At 41.6% G+C, this 18,978-nt stretch overlaps 1 protein-coding gene and 1 long non-coding RNA gene across 3 annotated transcripts; one reads left to right on the forward strand and one right to left on the reverse strand.

Annotated features, from left to right (window-relative positions):
* Positions 1-490: 490 nt before the first annotated feature.
* Positions 491-5,624, forward strand: IL6 (interleukin 6). Of its 2 annotated transcripts, XM_070264177.1 has the most exons (6): positions 491-1,002; positions 1,531-1,588; positions 1,753-1,934; positions 3,033-3,146; positions 3,876-4,022; positions 5,342-5,506. In XM_070264177.1, exons 2-6 carry the CDS (start codon positions 1,570-1,572, stop codon positions 5,504-5,506), a joined length of 627 nt encoding a protein of 208 aa, XP_070120278.1. In that variant the 5' UTR covers positions 491-1,002; positions 1,531-1,569. The 2 variants fall into 2 exon arrangements, with proteins under 2 accessions (XP_070120278.1, NP_001075965.2); NM_001082496.2 differs by lacking the exon at positions 491-1,002 and having other exon boundaries at positions 1,570-1,588; positions 5,342-5,624.
* LOC138923767 (uncharacterized) lies at positions 4,352-5,577 on the reverse strand. The gene is made up of 2 exons (XR_011437863.1): positions 5,444-5,577; positions 4,352-4,916 (listed from the first exon to the last, which is right to left on the reverse strand). It is a non-coding gene; the product is annotated as an uncharacterized lncRNA (long non-coding RNA).
* Positions 5,625-18,978: the final 13,354 nt, after the last annotated feature.

The raw sequence follows: 18,978 nt of genomic DNA on the forward strand, positions 1-18,978 counted from the left end.
AAAACCCCACTACCTCCACAGGACCTGTTTCTGTTTAGAAAGTTAGTGAAAGAATGGATGACCTCACTTTCCCCAACAGGTGGGTCCTACAGTGTTGTGCGCAAAACAAAACTTGAGTAAATTGATTCATATTTTAAATACCCTAGCAGAGGTCCTTGTTTTAGCAATTCTTAAGAGATCCTGTGCAAAGCAAAGAAGCCGATTGTGATGTTAACACTGTGTTTTGTAAATAATTTCTTGGTGCCTGCAAGAGTCTAGTTTCAGCCTGGAGCTAATCTTCAGAGCTGTCTGGGTGTCTGAGAGACTGGTAGTGCAGCTGAGTCTAGAGTCTATTTGCATGAGACCAAGGACCCTCCTGCAAGGGACGTCATTGTAAGGGCAGAGGGAGCCTACACAAGTTCTACCCAATAAGGAAGGCGGGGGCATTGGAGGGGAAGCGTGATTTAGAGCCTCGAGCCCTGTGTTAATAGGTTTCTTCCCAGCTGTCTCTGGATTCAAATCAAGTCATACAGCAGGAGGGAACTATGAACACAAGCTCCAGAAAATGCAACAAGGTCCTCCTTTGACATCCCATCAAAGAGGTGAGTAGTATTCTCCCTACTTCTGCCCTGAACCAAGCGGACTGCAGTAACTTGAGGGCTCCAGCAGACCCAGCACCTGCCTAGGCTCCTGGGGGATCGTCCCATTGCTGGTGGTGAGGACAGCTCCAGCAGCCCAAAACAACTCCCTTGGCACAGAGATCAAAGTCTTCACTGAGAGGACCCCCAGCGGGCCACTAGGGAGAGAGCAGGGCTGTAGCTGACCTGGCTGAAGCGGGCTGGAGCAGGTGAGGAGGAAACTAGCAGATGCCACGTGGCGGCAGAAAGGAGTCATTTATGTATGCACCACCCGCTGCACCTGAAGACTCCTAGCAATAACTACACAAGATTTGGGGGCAATCAGGCAGTTCTGCAACAACTGGTCACGGCGAGAGCCAGGAAAGAAAAACACTCCAGATGATCGGTAGTATCACCTTATTTGTAACCCTGGGCGGATGGGCTGTGGTGTGGTCTCAGGAAACTTAGGTCAGAACACCTTAGATTTTTTACAAATGTGAATAAACTGGAATACTGAATTCTAGCCTGTTAATCTGGTAATTAAAGTATTTTTTAAATTATAGTCAGCTTATTTCCTCCCCCTTGTTAAACTGTGTGTATGACTTCAGCTTTACTTTCTTTCTCAAGACGTGCCAAAATGCTGAGTCACAAAAAAAAGGAAAAGAAAGTAAGTGAGCTTCTTAGGGCTACGCTTGTAATGACCTAAGCGGCACTTTTTCCCCGGTTGTGATTCTTGTGATGCTAAAGGACGTCACATTGCACAATCCTTAATAAGGTTTCCAATCAGCCCCACCCGCTCTGGCCCCACCCCCACCCTCCAACAAAGATTTATCAAATGTGGGATTTTCCCATGAGTCTCAATATTAGAGTCTCAACCCCCAATAAATATGAGACTGGGGATGTCTGAGGCTCATTCTGCCCTCGAGCCCACCAGGAACGAAAGAGAGCTTCATCTGCCCTCCAGAACCCAGCTATGAACTCCCTCTTCACAAGTAAGTGAAGGAAATCCCTAGCCCTGGAACTGCCTGGCCCCCGTCCCTGGGTGAGGGAGGGGTGTGTGTCTGCGTGAGGGCTGGCTGGCAGCCAGCAACCAGAAGCACAGCTCCCCCAGCTGTGCAGTCTGCTCACTGGCTGCTCTCCCTTCCCTCCGGTACAGGCACCGTCACTCCAGTTGCCTTCTCCCTGGGGCTGCTCCTGGTGATGGCTACTGCTTTCCCCACCCCACTACCCCTGGGAGAAGATGAAACCACCTCAAATGGACCACTACTCACCACTGCAGACAAAACCAAACAGCACATTAAGTACATCCTCGGCAAAATCTCTGCCCTGAAAAATGAGGTGGGTAGGCTTGACAGAGGGTAATGAAAGGCCCATGTGGGCATTCGTCTTGCCCTTGGATGTGGATGGGAGCTTGTGCATTGGGAGGTCTTTGCTGGGTTCTGGGGCAGTTTAGACTTGAGGCCAAAAGGGCAGACTGTCTTCTGTATTTCTCCTCTGCTGCTGGTCTTAGGGAGGCCCTTTGCCTCCTGGAAAATACAGAATGGGGCTGGAATCTATGGCCCCTAGCCAATTCTCACCTTCCTACTTGGCATGAGTTGAGGGTCACTGTTTCTCAGGACTCCCTTTTCCCTAACCAAAAACTAAGGTCTGTCCATCTTCTTTTTGTCCCTTGGACTTTGGGAGAATTAGAAAAGTAGCACCTAAAATGACTGTTCAGCCTCTCAAGACAGTCACAGTACTTTTAGGTTATGCAAGCTCAGTGGTTAGGGACTCCCCAAAGTCACTGCAGCATCAAGATGCATACCTAATAGCCAACCCAAGTGGCAAAATCACAGATACGTTAAAGTAGCTCCCAAGCTTTAAATGCAAGGCAGTTTGGCTCTATTTGGTAGAAAGGAAAGACCACAGGAAGAGGGGATTGGGAGCCCCAAATCCAATTCTGATTCTGCAGAACCAGCCCTATGATCTTGAGAGCAAATTCCCTACCACATCTGGGCCCCATCTGTAAAATTATGTGATTGGACTAGATGATTTCACAGGTCCTTCCAGCTGGAGCTTTCTATGGCTTGAATTATACTCACCCAATTATCATCAAAATTGCTGTCATTTATTAAGTACCTACTATGTGCCAAGCACTTTATATAAATACTGTGTCTCATCCTCACAACAAACTTACAAGGGAGGTGTTTCGTTATCCCCAGTTTGGAGAGAAAGGGCACTGAGACTCGGATAGGTAACAAGCCTGAAGTCACAGGTGAGCCTGGGACTGAACCCACGTGTGCCCACCTCCACCAGACCTTGGTTGCCTGGATGCTAGTGGGTTGTGACTTCATTTTTTTTAGAGAATTTCCTGGCCATGGTAAAACATGAATGGCCCTCTAGTGGTGTTTGTTTTAGGGGCACTTAGACAATAACAATTCTGGTCTTCCTTCCCAGATGTGTAACAATTTTAGCAAGTGTGAAAACAGCAAGGAGGTACTGGCAGAAAACAACCTGAATCTTCCAAAGATGGCAGAAAAAGACGGATGCTTCCAATCTGGGTTCAATCAGGTACGAACTCATCACTTTCAGTTTCAGCTATTCCTTAGGCAAAAGTTCTCCCTCTTGCATGCAGTGCCTGTATACATATAGACCAAGCAGGCAACAAAGAGGGGGACAGATGTAAGGAACATCATGTAAATTTCATGAGGATGTCAACTTAAAGCTTTTTAAAGGAAACTTGTCTTTGAACAGCATGGTCAGAGATGGCCCCCAAGTGTTGGGATTTTCATGACTGTCAAACATTAGAAACCCCAGTAGGTTTAGCTAGTTCATCTGGTAAGATGATCCAGGAGCTTTCTTCTCTTTGGTTGCCCTTGGCAGAGTCCAGGTCTGCCCTCCCTGCTGAGGTCATTCTCTCCACCCTTCTCCTTCCAGATAGTGAGATAACCTACACTGGCTTCCGATCACTCTGTAAAAAGAGGTTTCAGCCCAACATTGACAAGGGCAGAAGTGCAGCCAGAGGGAAGAACATTAAGGGGAGAATCAAAAATGTCACATTCTAACATCTGTTAGGCTCTAGGTAAAATTAAGTGGTGTCTTTGATTGTCCAGATATTTAAAATGGGGCAGCTAATGCTGCCCAATGTCTCAAAACATGATGCCTAAGAAGTACTTGAATTTCCTTGGAGGAGCAGAAGGAAAAGTTACTGAATTACAGCAATTTTAACACCGTTAATTTTAATGTAATCAGTTATATCTTCCTAGCAATAACCAATTTTCCCACCATCTTTCCTCTTAGGAGACCTGCCTGATGAAAATCACCACTGGTCTTTCGGAGTTTCAGATATACCTGGAGTACCTCCAGAACGAGTTCAAGGGTGAAAAGGAAAACATCAAGACTATGCAGATCAGTACCAAAGTCCTGGTCCAGATCCTGATGCAAAAGGTGAGTGTGTCCTCATCTCCTCACCTGGCGTGGGGAAGAGAGGCACAAAGAAAGCAGCCTAGATAACTCAGGAATGCAGAGCCAATTTAAAAGAGATGGCCACATGTAAACGAAAAGATCTGAGAAATATTTCCTGATAGTTAAAACTTTTTTTGGCTCTCTTCTGCAAAAGACATCAATAACTGTATTTTAAACTGTTAAATGAGGTGGATTTTAACATCGACTTCTAATAGCTTAGGAAATAAGAAAAAAATATCTGTACAGGCAGAAGGAAGCATATCCAACCCTGCTCAGGGATCCATGATATCAAAGAACAGAGAGCACAAAAATTATTTTAATATTTTAATCATTTCCAAGTGACCTTCTTGTCATTATGGTAGTTTCAACTCTTTTCCCCTACTTTTTGCCAGAAGAGTTAATGCAGAGAAATGGCCAAAGGCTAAAAGCTGGAAGAGAAGGTATCAAGGGCTTTGGTCACCATGAGCTAGCCACTCAAATGCCACTCAATGGAGGCTTGAAGTCACAGCATGTGGATGAGCCAAACAAAGCCACATGAGAAGGGCCTAGACAGAGAGGCGGGCACATGCGGGCTAATTTTGCCTCTGCCTTTTCTGCTTTTTGCCTTAAACCATGGCTTCTCCCACTTTAATGTGCACATGAATCCCTTGGGAATCCTGTTACAATGCAGAGTTTCATTCAGCAGGTTTGTGGCGAAACCTCAAATTTGCATTTCTAACAAGCTCCAGGTGATGCTCATGCTGCAGTGCTCTAGGACCATACTTAGCGGCGCAAGTCCTTCCCCAGTTAATTATCCCCATGTCAGTGTGTCTATCGAAAGGTATTTCCCAGTCCTCTCTACAGCAGTAGGTCAGTGGACTCTCAATAGATGCTGGGCTGCGGGGTGAGAATGAAACAACAGAAAAATATTAGAGTTAGAGGCCAGTGAAGAATCCTTTAAAATAGGCTTTAACTATAGCTTCTTCATTCATCTATTGAATTTCAACTATGTGCCAAGCACTGTTTAGGATAATAGAGTCAAAGACAAATAAGATACTGTGGCTGCCCTCAGGATGTTTACGGTCCAATGGAGACAGAGCAGCAAGGAGATGATTGGAATTCAGTTGCTAAGAAAGGGCCTCCCACACAGGGTGGGCTCGGAGGAGAAGCACCTCCTCCTATCTGGGCAAGTCAGGGCAAGTAGCCCCATTTAATCTCCTTCACCCCAAATTTGAACATCTTCCCACAGCCCAGAGCATCCCTCCACTGAAAAGGATTTGTTCAATATTTAAATAATTCTTTTTGTTTTCTTTTCTCTTCAGATGAAGAATCCAGAAGTAACCACCCCTGACCCAACTGCAAAAAGCAGCCTGCTGGCTAAGCTGCATTCACAGAATGAGTGGCTGAAGAACACAACAACTCACCTCATCCTTCGAAGCCTTGAGGATTTCCTGCAGTTCAGCCTGAGAGCTGTTCGGATAATGTAACCTTGGCATCTAAGATTGTTGTAGTTCATGGGCATTCCTTCCTCTGGTCAGAAACCTGTCCACTGGGCACATAACTTATGTTGTTCTCTATGAAGAACTAAAAGTATGAGCGTTAGGACACTATTTTAATTATTTTTAACTTATTGATATTTAAATATATGATATTGAGTTAATTTATATAAGTGATAGATATTTATATTTTTATGAAGTGCCACTTGAAATATTTTATGTATTAGTTTTGAAAAGATAATGTAAAATGGCTATGCAGCTTCAAAGTCTTCATTGTTTCAGAGCCGGATCATTTCTTGGAATGCGTAGGCTTACCTCAAGTAAATTGCTAACTTATACATATTTTTAAAGGAAATATTTATATTGTATTTATATAATGTTTAAATTGTTTTTATACCAATAAACACCTTTTAAAAAAAATTAGCAACTAAGCCTCTGTGTGTCCTATGAAGCTTAATATGAACAAGTTTCTGTTACCAGTACCACCACCAAAAAAAACCTGCAATCACCTGGAAAAAGGTATACAGTCATATGTCACTTAACAGGGATATGTTCTGAGAAATATGTCAGGGGTTTTCGCTGTTGTGCAAACATCATAAAGTGTACTTACACAAACCTAGATGGTATAACCTGTTACACATTTAGGCTATATGGTACTAATCTTATGGGACTACTGTCTTATAAGTGGTCAGTCCATCATTGTCCGAAACATCATTATGCGTCACATGATTAATTGAACACCTACTGCATGCCAGGCACCATGTTAAATGTGTTGCATTGATCATATCATTTAATCTCACACTTGCACACTCTTACAGATGTGGGAAAGTAAGTGATTTCCCTAAGTAACTTAGCTGAAAGGTAAGACACAGGCCCAGGTTGAAATCCAGGTCTACCTGCCTCCAGGCACCTTACCCTTAAATTTTAGGTCCCATTACCCCCCAGGGAACTAAGAGATGATGTAGAAAATCCCAAGACATGTTAATACAGGGAATACATTTAAAGATGCAATCAAAAGCCTTTGAGATGATACAACCACTTGTATAAGACATAGCAATATGCAAGCTTCCAAATAAAAACTAGAAGTTCTGCCTCCCTCCTCCAAGTTCCTCATACAATTCCTCATACACTACACATAGCTGTCTGTCATGGCACCTACCACATTGTATCACATCTCAAAATTGATGGGTTTTTCTTTCTAGCCAGCATGTGTGTTCCTCAAGAAGGCAGACTCTATTGTATTCATCTTTGCATCTTGGGCCCATAGCCCAGAACCTGAACATAGGAGGCCTCAACAAACATTTGTTGATTGAAGAAAGCATACATAGATGATCAAATATAAGACATCTTAATTCTTGGGGACATAATACTGTTGGTCAATGAGTGGGGAAATTACAAATACTTTGCACTTATGTATCTTCATCTTAAGGAAAAATACCAAGAGTTAGAAAGAAACAATCTAAGAACTTCCAGAGAAGGCAATAAATAGTCAGTGCATGTACGTCTACCTCTCTTTTCTTTTGCACCAGCAGTATTCTTTGTCTGCCCTTCTCTCCTGGCCCTGTCGAGAGTGGTGGTGAGAGAGGCAATCTGCATAACCGCGCACAGTCCTTCCATCCCACTTCAACACTAGGTTGGGAATTTAGTAAAGATTTCCCCTTTTCAACCCCAGCAATACAAAAGTTCTGTCTTCTAAGAAAGCTTTCCTCACCCTAACCACTATAGACCTCTTCCTCCAGCAGAGTGGTTCTGAGCAAGGGAAAGTCCATAGAGGTCAAGAATTGAGAGAAGCTAAGCAAGAGCCACATACTCTGATTTTCTAGAAACTGTGCATCACAAGTGGGCTTCCCAAAATTAACCTAATCAAATAACAACGAGAAATAGCAGTCAACTAATGCATCCATTCTTCAAACAAAAATATGTTGAGCACCATATATGTCAGGTAATGCTGAGGATGCAGAGGTGAATAAGCTAGACGTTGGCCCTGGCTGTCATGTGGCTTACACTATGGCAAGGAAGACAGACATTGAACAAAGAACATAAGTGTGATGAGGTTTACAAGAGAGAAATGTGAGGTGCACTGAGAACCTATACTAGGGGCACTAGAAGCAGGGGGACCTAACTAAGCCTGGGTAGGGCAGTCATGGAGGCTTCCTTGAGAGAGTAAAGTTTTCGCTGAGATGTGAAACATACATGGGAATTAGTCAGGCCAAGATAGGTGGGAAGAGCATTCCAGGCAGAGGGAACAACGTGTGCAAACATCTGAATCAACAAAGAGCACACTATGGTTGAGACAATAAAAACTACATTATCTCCAGTGCACAAAGGACATGAGGGAAGGTGGTTGAGAGTGGGTGGAGAGGGAGGCTAGGATCAGATCATTCACAGCATCAGAAGTCATATTAAAAATGTTGGAATTTATTCCATATATGGTGAGAAGGCATTGACAGATTTTAAGAAGTAGAATAACATATGAGATTTACATTTTAATATAATCACTCAAGTTTCAGGGTGGAGAACGGAGAATGGAGAATGGCTAGAGGAGAGAAGGCAATGGTAGCCATCAACAAAAGATAGCTAGGAGCTGGTTCCGTAGGTTTTGGTGATTAGTGACAAAGATTCAGGAATTTCAGAGGACACTGAGGCTTTGAGAGAGGGAAGAAGTAGAGGTTGGATGGAAGAATAAAGCACAGAGAATTTTGGATTTGAATGTATTCATTTATTCAAATATTCTCTGAAGAACTGCATTGTGCCAGATTCTCTGCTGGGCCCTGGGGATATAATGACGAATCAGACAGACTAGGTCACTTCTCTCCAGGAGCTTACAGTCTAGGGGAAACAATTAAAGAAATAACTACTATGCTATATGCTAAGTATGTGTGCTACTATTACGAGTTGAATTGTGTCCCCTAAAAAGATATGCTGAAGTCCTAACCCCCAGTACCTGTGAATGTGAACTTACTTGGAAATAACATCCTTTCAGATGTAATCAAGATAAGATGAGGTTATTAGGGTGGGCCTTATAAGAAGAGACGAGATACAGAGAGACACAGAGGGGAGAAGTCCATATGAAGATGGAGGCAGATATTGTAGAGATGCAGCTACAAAGCAAGTAATACCAAGGATTGCAGATAACCTCCAGAAGGTTGGAAGAGGCAAGGAAGGAGCCTCCCTCAGAGCCTTCAGAAAGAGCTTGGCCCTGCTCACACTGATTTTAGATATCTAGCCTCCAGAACTATGAAAGAGTAAATTTCTGTTTTTCTAAGCCACCCGGTTTGTGTCCATTTGTTATAGCAGCCCTAGGAAACCACTATTGCTATTATGGCAGTGCACAGTGGGAGAGTCTAGTCTATAGCAGAGGGCTCAGGAAAGGCTTCCCAGAAGAAATGACATTTAAGTTCATATCAAAAGAATGTATAGGATTCAGCCAGTTGGAGAGGTAACGAAAGTGTTTCAAGCAGTGAGCAGAGCATGTGCAAAGGCTCAGAGGCAGGAAAGAGCATGTTGGAGGAACTGAATAGCTAATAGCTAATAGTTAATAGCTAAAGCACTAAGAGGGAAGTGAAGTAGTAGAAATGAAGCTAAAGCCATCAGGTCCAAGTTATGAAAGAGCACAGAGGATGAATTAAATAAAATCATTAATAAAACAGAAAGATAAAGAGCCACTTTCTGGGAAAGAGTTTTTGATTTGGGGGTTTTCTTGTTTGTTTGCTTTTTAAATGCTGAAGATTTTTTTCAGTTTCTTCTGGTGGCAGAGGGTAAGGAGGTTGGGATCTAGGGGTAGTATCTAGAAGAGATCCAGTTTTCTGTAGCAGTTTCCAGCAAAAGGGCAGACAGTGCCAGGGAAGCGAGAGGCAAAAAGAGTAAATGATAAGGAACACCTGTGGCAGAGATGACTCAGGAACTCCAGACACTGTGACGTCTAGCGGCATATTTTAATTTATCTTCTCTCTCACTCATCAAACTTCAATGAGTTTTGTTCACCAACATAAAGCAAATATATGGCAGCCTTGTGCTAGCCTGTTTCTGAAGAATGAAGGGAGTTTCACGTCCACCTTTGGGGCAAAATGGACAATGAAAGATTGAAAATACAGGAAGATTCAGAGAAGTGATCAAAGGTAAGAGTTCAAAGCAAGAAGTGAGAGGCAGCAACCAGGAGGTGTACGACCTCTCCAAGGAAATCAAGAATACTCAGGAAGATTGGGGAAAGGTTTGAATCTCCTATAGTCGGCTTGGGATGGAGACACTGTTTATTATATTTGGATGCTAAAGGAAAGGATTATCTCCAAAGGCTAGGGGCTTGAGAACACTTAGGTTACACTATGAAAATGATCCAAAAGTCTGCAAGAGAGAAAGCTGATAGGGAGGCAGCAGTCAAGACTCCACTCCTGATAAAACTTCCAAGTTTCTGGTGAGTTAAGAATGGGAAGGAAGAGATAAACCAACTCACATGCTCTAAGAATAGACGAATAATAATAATGATAATAATGATATAACTAACTGTTATTGAGCACTTACTGTGTGCTAAGCATGGTTCAATGTATATATTATTTCAGAGGCACACGCATTAACCATAGGAGCAGAGAGTCTACACAACTTGTACAAAGTCACAAAGTGTGTAAATTTCATGGCAGACTGTTAGTTATCCCTTCAGATCCATCCTCCACTTCTTCCACAGTAATAGAGTTTGAATTAGACATGTGACTACCCATCTAGAGGCTACATTCCCCATTTTCCTTTGCAGGCAGGCATGGCTATGCTGACAAAAGAACATAGTAGGCCTAAGTCTGCTATCCTGCTTACAGGCTTGGCTCTTGGCTGGCATCTATGAACTTGAATGGTAAAGAGTTCCCCTCCTCAATACAGAACTTTCCCAAAATGATAAGAGTGCCTAAATTGTTTGTTCAATGTGATTTATACTAACCACCTGCTTTCCTTCTGAGAATCTGACATTTTAACAGATGCTAAGCAGAGGATTCCCCAATAAAAACTTTGCAGACTGAGTTACTAATGAACTTCCCTGGTAGACACATGTTGTCACAACCCATTGCTGGAGGAATTAAGTACATCCTGTGTGACTCCACTGGGAGCGGGCTCTTGGAGTTTGTGCCTGATTTTCTCCAGAATTTACCCCTTGTGTCTTTTTCCTGATTTTGTTTGTATCCTTTTGGTGTAATAAATCATAGTCACGAGTATTATCCTGTGACTCATACAACTGAGTCTTGTGAGCCCTCTTAGTAAAGCACTGAATCTGAGGCTGGTGCTGGGAACCCCCAACACAGTGGTTAAGTTTTCACCAATGAAACACGAGTAGAATTGATTTATAATTTAACTTTCACCTGCCCAAAAAGATATTACTTGCCTTCCATTTCTAGTTTTTTGACTTTCTGTGGATTAGAATAAAAATGTGGTGGTGAATCACCTTCAATCATGCAGAACAGAGCAATATCCATAGCTGCAATGTCTAATATGGTACATAGTAGCCACTTGTATGTGTTTAATTTTAAATTTAAATTCATTAAAATTATATAAAATCACAAATTAAGTCCCCTGATTTCACACATGTTAGTGGCTATCATATTGGACAGTGCAGATACAAGATATTTCCATCATTGCAGAAATTCTTACTGGACAGGCCTGTCCTAGAGGTTAAGTAGAGCAAAGAGATGACTGGAACCTCGATCACTAAATGACCTCATAGAGCTGAACAGAGTCACCAACCTAGACCACTAACAATCACTGGACTGTTGGGTTATAAAGAAATATACTTTTATTTCATTTCAGCAACTGTATTTGGGGATGTCTTTGTTACAGTAGCTTATCCTATACTCTAACTAACATAGCTCCCAATTTATTCTTAACCAAGGATAAGGAACATGCAAAAAGCAAAGTAATCATGCGGGACAGGGGCAGATTCAGAGTATCTGAGGAGCACTGCTTCCCTTGACGCCCAGGTCTTTAATCAGGGCACACACCTATTGGTAACATTGCCCTGATGGAGTAGGGTCTCCCAGGATCTAAAAAGCTCATTTCTTACCCTACCATTGCCTTTTGTATCACCATTTAGGAAGAACTTATACAATATATGTACTTCCTTTTAATGCAACCATTTAATACCACAAATTTCCATCTTGGTACTCCTTTAGCTTTGTCTCACAAAGTTTCATATGTTGCATTTTCATTCTCAGTCAGTTCAGTATATTTTTTTTTCTCTTGAGACTTCTTTGACCCCTTCATTATTTAGAAGTGTGTTGTTTGCTTTATGAGTGTTTGGAGATTTTTCTACTATCTTTCTGATATCCATTTCTAATTTGATTTCACTGTGGTCAGAGAACATACTTCATATGATTTCAATTCTTTTAAATTTGTTGAGGTTTGATTTATGGCCTAGGATCTGGTCTATCTTGGTATATGTTCCACGGGTTCTTGAAAAGAATACATATTCTGTTGTTGTCAGGCGAAGTGTTTTATATGTCAATTAGATCCTGTCGGTCAACCAACAGGTGCTCTTGAGCTTTTCTATATCCTTGATGATTTCCTCTCTCGTTATTCTATTAATTGTTGAGAGAAAAATGTTGAAGTCGCCAACTAGATTGTGGATTGGTCTATTTTTCCTTTCAGTTCTATCAAGTTTTGCTCCATAAATTGTGCAGTTCTGTTACATGGTGACCATATGTGGGATTACTATGTTTTCTTGAGGGATTGACCCTTTTATCATTACATAGTGTCCCTCTCTGTCCTTGGTAATTTTTTTCACTCTAAGTATACTTTATCTGATATTAATTCAGCCACTTCTGCTTTCTTTTTTTGTTGTTGTTCAAAGATTTTATTTTTCCTTTTTCTCCCTAAAGCCCCCGAGTACATAGTTGTGTATTTTTAGTTGTGGGTCCTTCCATTTGTGGCATGTGGGATGCCGCCTCAGCATGGCCTAATGAGCGGTGCCACGTCCATGCCCAGAATTTGAACCGGTCAAACCCTGGGCTGTTGAAGCAGAGCACATGAACTTAACCACTTGGCCACAGGGCTGGCCCCGACTTCTGCTTTCTTTTGTTTAAGTTTGCAAAGTATATATTTTTCCATCCTTTTACTTTTAACCTACATATATCATTTGAGCTATTTGAAGTGAGTCATTTGTACGACATGTAGTTGGGTCACATTTTAAAATCTACTGTGCCAATCTCCTTTACTTGGTATGTTTAAATCATTTAGATTTAGTGTAATTGTTGACATGTTAAGCCTTAAATCTGCTATTTTACTTTTTATTTGATCTCTCTGTATTTTTATTTCTCTGTTTTCTTTTTCCTGCCTTCCTGTAGGTTGCTTTAACAATTTTTAGGATTCCACTTTTTTTTCCTATAGGTAATAGGTAAGGTGTCATTTCTCTCTAGTTGCTCTCAAGAATTTTTCTTTCTCTTTAGTTTTCAGGTGGAGAAAGAAGTCTAGGTCCTCCATTTGTCGTCTGTTGACTCCCAGAGTGGGAGGGGATTGTTAGCACTACTAGGCAGGGGCAGAAGTTCAAGCTCCCCACTAGGCCTGCACTGATACCATGCTGGCTGGAGAGAGATCCTTCATTACTGCTCAGCATTTGGACTCCACTGACACGGTGAGGGAGGGAGGTGGCCTTGTTATCACTGAGTGTTGCTGAAAGTTTTGACTCTTCATTAGGTCCCCTCTGAGATCATTCTAGTGGGGAGGGGAAGGGCCACCTTCTTACCACCAAGTGGAAGTGGAAGTCCAGGTTCACCATGTGGTCCACTGACACCACAAGGGCTGGCAGTTGGGTGGGGTGGTGATTCATTATTGCCTAGCAGGGATGAAAGTCTCAGACCCCTTCCTGGCCTTCTCTGACACCACCCCAGCGCAGGTGTTGGGGTGCCTTGTTATATTTCAAGAGGGTAGAAGTCTAGACTCCTCCATTTGGTCTCAGCTAGAGGAGGAGAAATAGGACTGTGGCTTTTTCTGTGTTATTTGACTGGAGTCTAGTGTTTATTATCTAAAGGTTTTCTGCCTTGTGTGTCCTTTCCTATCCTTTGGCTAGAGAGATCAGGCTTTTCTTGGGACTTTTTTTGTCTGCACCTATTGGCATTTTCTGGGATGCAGTATCGAGTCTGCAATGTATGAAGCAAAAAGAAAACCCACAGTGCTCACTACTATGTCATTCCTCAGGTCCTGAGGCTCCTAGCTGATCTGCCTCTTCTCTCTAGAGTCTTCTTATGTTAGTTTTATATAAAATGTCCAGGGTTTTAGTTATACTTACTGGGAGGAGTAGAGGAAAGCATGTCTATTGCATCTTCCTGGAAGCAGAGTATGTGCTTCCTTTGAAGGGAATGTATACTAATACCAGGTGCTCCCAGTTCTTAACCCAAAATCAGATTTGCAAGACCACATCTTCATCATGTAGAGTCCATGCCAGTGAGCCACCTCTCACTGCTGCCAGCTTTCCATTTCCCCAAAGGGATATTTGGAAATAATATACATAAAGAAAAATAGAACACCAAACTAAAATTAAGAATCTAGAATACATACTAGATATTAATATATATTATAAGTTCCAACATAATTTGTGTGCATGTGTGTGAGGAAGATCTGCCCTGAGCTAACATCCATGGCCAATCTTCCTCTATTTTTTTTTTTTTTTTAGCTTGAGGAAGATTAGCTCTGAGCTAACATCTGTGCCAATCTTCCTCTACTTTGTATGTGGGATGCCTCCACAGCATAGCTGATGAGTGGAGCAGGTCCACACCTGGGATCTGAACATTGGAATTCGGGCCACCAAAGCACATGGGACTTTAACCACTCAGCCACAGGGCTGGCCCCAAATCCCAACATAATTTTTATGGGTAACATTTTCATATTTTAAACTGATATTCTCATTTCTAGTAATTTCTTTTTGTCCCATAACCCTTCCTCTACTCAAATTGAATATTAAGGTATCTACTGCCTCCAAAGAGGGGTGCTTCTGTAGAAAAGCAGATCATTTTTTCAGTTATTATAGCCTGATCTTTTGAGTATATGGCAAAAATTGTATGTTACCAAATGGATTAAATAGAATGTGTGATTATATAAAATCCAGTTTTTCCTATCCTAGAGGAAATACAGATTCCCTTAGCTGTGGAAGATAGGGAGTCATAGGATGGAAAAACAAGAGAGCTGCTTGTTGATAAACATCTCTGAAAAAGGCATCCAAATATCGTGTGTGTGTCCAAAGGACACAAGTAAGAATAGTCTGGAGAGGGGTTGGGACAGGATAGGGCAGACACAAGAGCAATGTTGTACCCGATTTACAATCGATAACTTGGGAACAGATGACAACCACTTGAGGGCAAGTGGCTTGTCCCCACCCCCATCCCACCCGCTAGGAAGTCATGCCACTCCTGGCACTGACTCTCAGTCCAAAGATGTGTGGGTGGTAACAGAAGCAAGAGTCTGAACTGACTGAAGAAACTCTGATTTGGCTGAGGTTAAACTTCTACAAAATGAGGGCTTGACATAGAAGTTATGTTCAACTAAAAAGCAAAATAGATATGGCTTACATACCTGTTTTGAGAGCCTAAGATTCATACCCACTACAGAAAAAAATGAAATAATAAAGAAATGTTGGCAAATGACCAGAAATATTCAAAAAGAGAGCTTGATTTTCTAGTAGAGTTGGTAGGCTAAGTACATTTTTTTGTGTTTAGTGCCACAAACTTTTAAATTGTTCTTAAAGTTCTATTCCAGTGCAAGAAAAATTAAGTACAAAATGCTGTAAAGACTAAGAGCTATAATAGGTAGTTGTACACATGGCAGATAATTCAGGTTTTAGAAATCTCTACTCTTTGAAAAAAAGCCATAAAGGAAACTGAAAATTGAGAGTTTCATAGTAAGAGTCAAATATTCTGTTTCGAAAAAAGCAGTAATAACTGTAAAGGGCCCAAGACACAATTCATTTTTATGCTTAAAGCCATTGATTCAATTTAATTAGATAGTAGTTGTGCCATTGCAGATAAAGTGGTCACAGGAATTTTTACATCCCTATGAAATGCCACAGATCTACAAATGGAACTATCTGCAGCTTTATGTGTGAGATGCCTCATCACAGTCACTCACTAGCTGTCCTTGCCCTTCTTCTCCCGGCCAGCATTTCCCAGAGTGGGCCCTCCAGAAGGGTGCCCAGGCATCTGCTTTTTCACAAGTTCCTAGGTGATTCTGATGATTCAAAACGTAGAAACCAAGAGAGTACTCTAAACAGACCTTAAATCAGGCTCAATTAAATTAGATCAATAGCGACAGCTCCTGCTGTTTTGCGAAATGCTTCCTTCACCTCTCCCTCCCTCTAAGTCACTCCATCCTCATAGCCTCCCTTTCTTCAGAAGTCTCTGAGACTGATGCAAACTTCTCAACCTGTAAAATTCCAGCTAACTTTGAGTTCACCTTCCTAGAAGACTACTGTTCCTGGGAGACTTCTGGATAAAAAATGGTGGAGTAATATATCCTACTCCACTGCCCTCTCTCAAGTTTTCCTCAAAACAACAAGGATGAAAACTTGAGGGGAAAAAAGAAAAATGACAGTGAAACAAGGAAACAAATACAGCTCCAGTCCGCAAGTACACCGCCCAAAGTCTGGGGAGTCTGGATGGAGATGTGGAAAGAATGGAGCCCCTGCACAGTACATACCTCCCCTAAGGGAACTGTTGGCAATCTGAGGGGATTATCCAAGAATATTTAAGTTAGAGCCACAAGGGCTGGGGGCAGAAATGCCCCACAGAAGTGAGGTGTATGATTTGTTCAGATAGAACAGGTGTTTCTTTAATGAGAACTAATTCAAACACAAGTGGTAACTAGGGGGGATGATACAGTATAATGCAGAAATTGTATAGGTACATATTTGACCTTTCCCATTCATTTTGAAGCTACCAGGGGTAAGATTTCTCACAATTAAAGAGAAAGCCTTAACAGCATATGAAATCCTAAAAAGAAAGAAAAAAGGCCAAATCCTTAACTGCAAGTATTGGCTGGTTTAGTGACTTCAAGAACCTCTACATTTTCTACTACATTAACCATTTGAAGGAATTGAGAGTGCAGATGTTGGAACTGCAAAGGCATTTTCCCCACATTTAAAAAAAAAAATCAATGAAGAGACACTTACACCTGGGTCAGATCAGACTTTTTATTTTGATACTAATCTCTGTTAGAAGCAAATGCTCTCAAGGACCTATGCTTCAGTTTAAGGCCACAAAGGATCTACTAAGTCAGGCTGGATGCAAATGTGCATGGAGATTTAACTGCACTACTTTTTTTTTTATTAGAATTGTTATTGGTTTGCGTTGATTACAAAATTTTGAGTAGTGCTCTCCTAACCATATTTTTCTCAGAAGCCCGATTTTAGAGCACGAATTTGCAGAACACAAGGTTTTTCAGTCATGTACAAATGGTATTATAGCAGAAATGCCTTTAGGCCTATAGAGAGGCCCAGTTCAACTCCAATGTCAGAGGAGAAAGAGTTGAAGGAGAAACTATGCACATTGTTGACCCTCGACATCCCAGCCAAGGGAACTGTAGGTGAAGGGGGTGTCCAAATAAAGAAGAGTGGATGAACAAGTCCTGAGAAGCCGAATGCTAAGTCTGCTAGTCCTCATTTCCCGTTCAGGTTCCAGAATACTGGGAACCCGGCAGAACATTGGAAGAGTCTTCTCTGGGGAATTTGATAAAAGAGTAAAGATGTAAAAATACTAATATCAGGAGCTCTCCAACGAATGGTCTACCCATTATTTCATGAAGTTCACAAATGACAAGCCCTGCACACACATGCTCAGAGCTTCCAATCAGCTTTTCAGCTCTTGACTCTTTAATATGAGAAAGCAACCAAGTCAGACATCTAAGGAAACCTCTAATACAGAGGACAGAGACCCAAACCAAAACCAAACAAAAAAGCAATTCACAGCAAACAGAAACTTTGCAACAAAGAAAACTTCAAAAATATCATCAATATCCTCAGAGAGATGAGATCACATTGCATCCATGAGACAAGAATGAGAAGCTATAAAAAGGGAACATTTCAAGTACAAAAAAGAGCTAAAACATGAAAAAATTTAAAAGGCTGTCAGTCGAGGAGATACAATATCCAAAACAAACAAATAAATAGGAATTACAGAAAGAGAGGACAGAGAAAATGGAGAGACGAAAATTAACAAAATACTTCAAGAAAATTTCCCAAGATGAAAAGACACAAGTTTCTAAATTGAAAAGGTCACAGCAGAACTAAAAAAAAAATACCCTATATGAAAATAACAAAATAACAAAAGCACATCAAGGCATATTCTTGTGAAATTTCAGAACTCTAGGGACAGATAGAAGATTTGGCTTGCTTCAGAGAGGAAAAAACAGGTCACATACAAAAAAAATAGGAATTGACAGCTTTAGACTTCTCAACGGCAACACTAGAAGCAAAGAGACTGAAGAATAAGATGCAATGGAGCAATGTCTTCAACATTCCTCTAAATTCAGCCAAATGATAATCAAGCAAGAAAAAAGAATGAAAACATTTTCAGACACTCCAGGACTCCAAAAATTTACATTCCGTCACTTTTTTGGAAGAAAATACTGAATGCTGACCTTCACCAAAACAAGAGAGTAAACCCAGAAAAGGGAAGGCACAGAGCAGAGGAAAGAGGATAGAACTGAAGGTAATCTTGAGGTGGAATGATGAAGAGAGAGCCTGGGTTAATAATTGTGCACCAAGTTTAGAGGACAAAAGTCCAGACTGAAGCAGTATCACCAAAAGACAGCCATGTTGAGGACTGTCATTCCTGGATACCTGCTGCCTTGCACTACCTCTTTAATGGAGGAAAAAATGCCTAGTGAGCCTGGATTATTGTGTTATCTACACTCAACCTATCTTGCCCATATGCTAATTAATTGAGCTCCTGCTTTCCTCTCTATGCCCTACAACCTGTATCAACTGAGGATATGTAGAGTATATGCTTTTACCAAATGTATCTCAGGCTTTAAACCAGCCCTGGTGGTCTAGTGGTTAAGAGTTGGCACTCTCATCACTGTGGCCTAGATTCATTTCCTGGTCAGGGAACCACACCATCCATCTGTTGGTTGTTATACTATGGCAGCTGCATGTGCTTGTGATGCTGAAAACTATATTTCAAATACCTGCAGGGTCACCCATAGTGGACAGGTTTCAGTGGACCTTCGAGACTAAGACAGACTAGGAAGAGGGGCCTGGCCACCCACTTCCAAAATTTTCACCAGGAAAACCCTATGAATAGCAGCGGAGCATCATCTGACATAGCCCTGGAAGATGAGAGGATGGCGCAAAACAACCAGGTAGGGTTCCGCCCTGCTGTACGCAGAGTTGCTGCAAGTCAGAAGCAACTCAGTGGCACTAACCACAACAATTTTAGTCTTTATTATGCATCAAAATTACTGATGGGCTTGTTAAAACACAGATTGTTGGGCCCCAACCCAGAGAT

The sequence above is a fragment of the Equus caballus genome, chromosome 4, assembly GCF_041296265.1.
Source record: "Equus caballus isolate H_3958 breed thoroughbred chromosome 4, TB-T2T, whole genome shotgun sequence".
Lineage (NCBI taxonomy): Eukaryota > Metazoa > Chordata > Mammalia > Perissodactyla > Equidae > Equus > Equus caballus.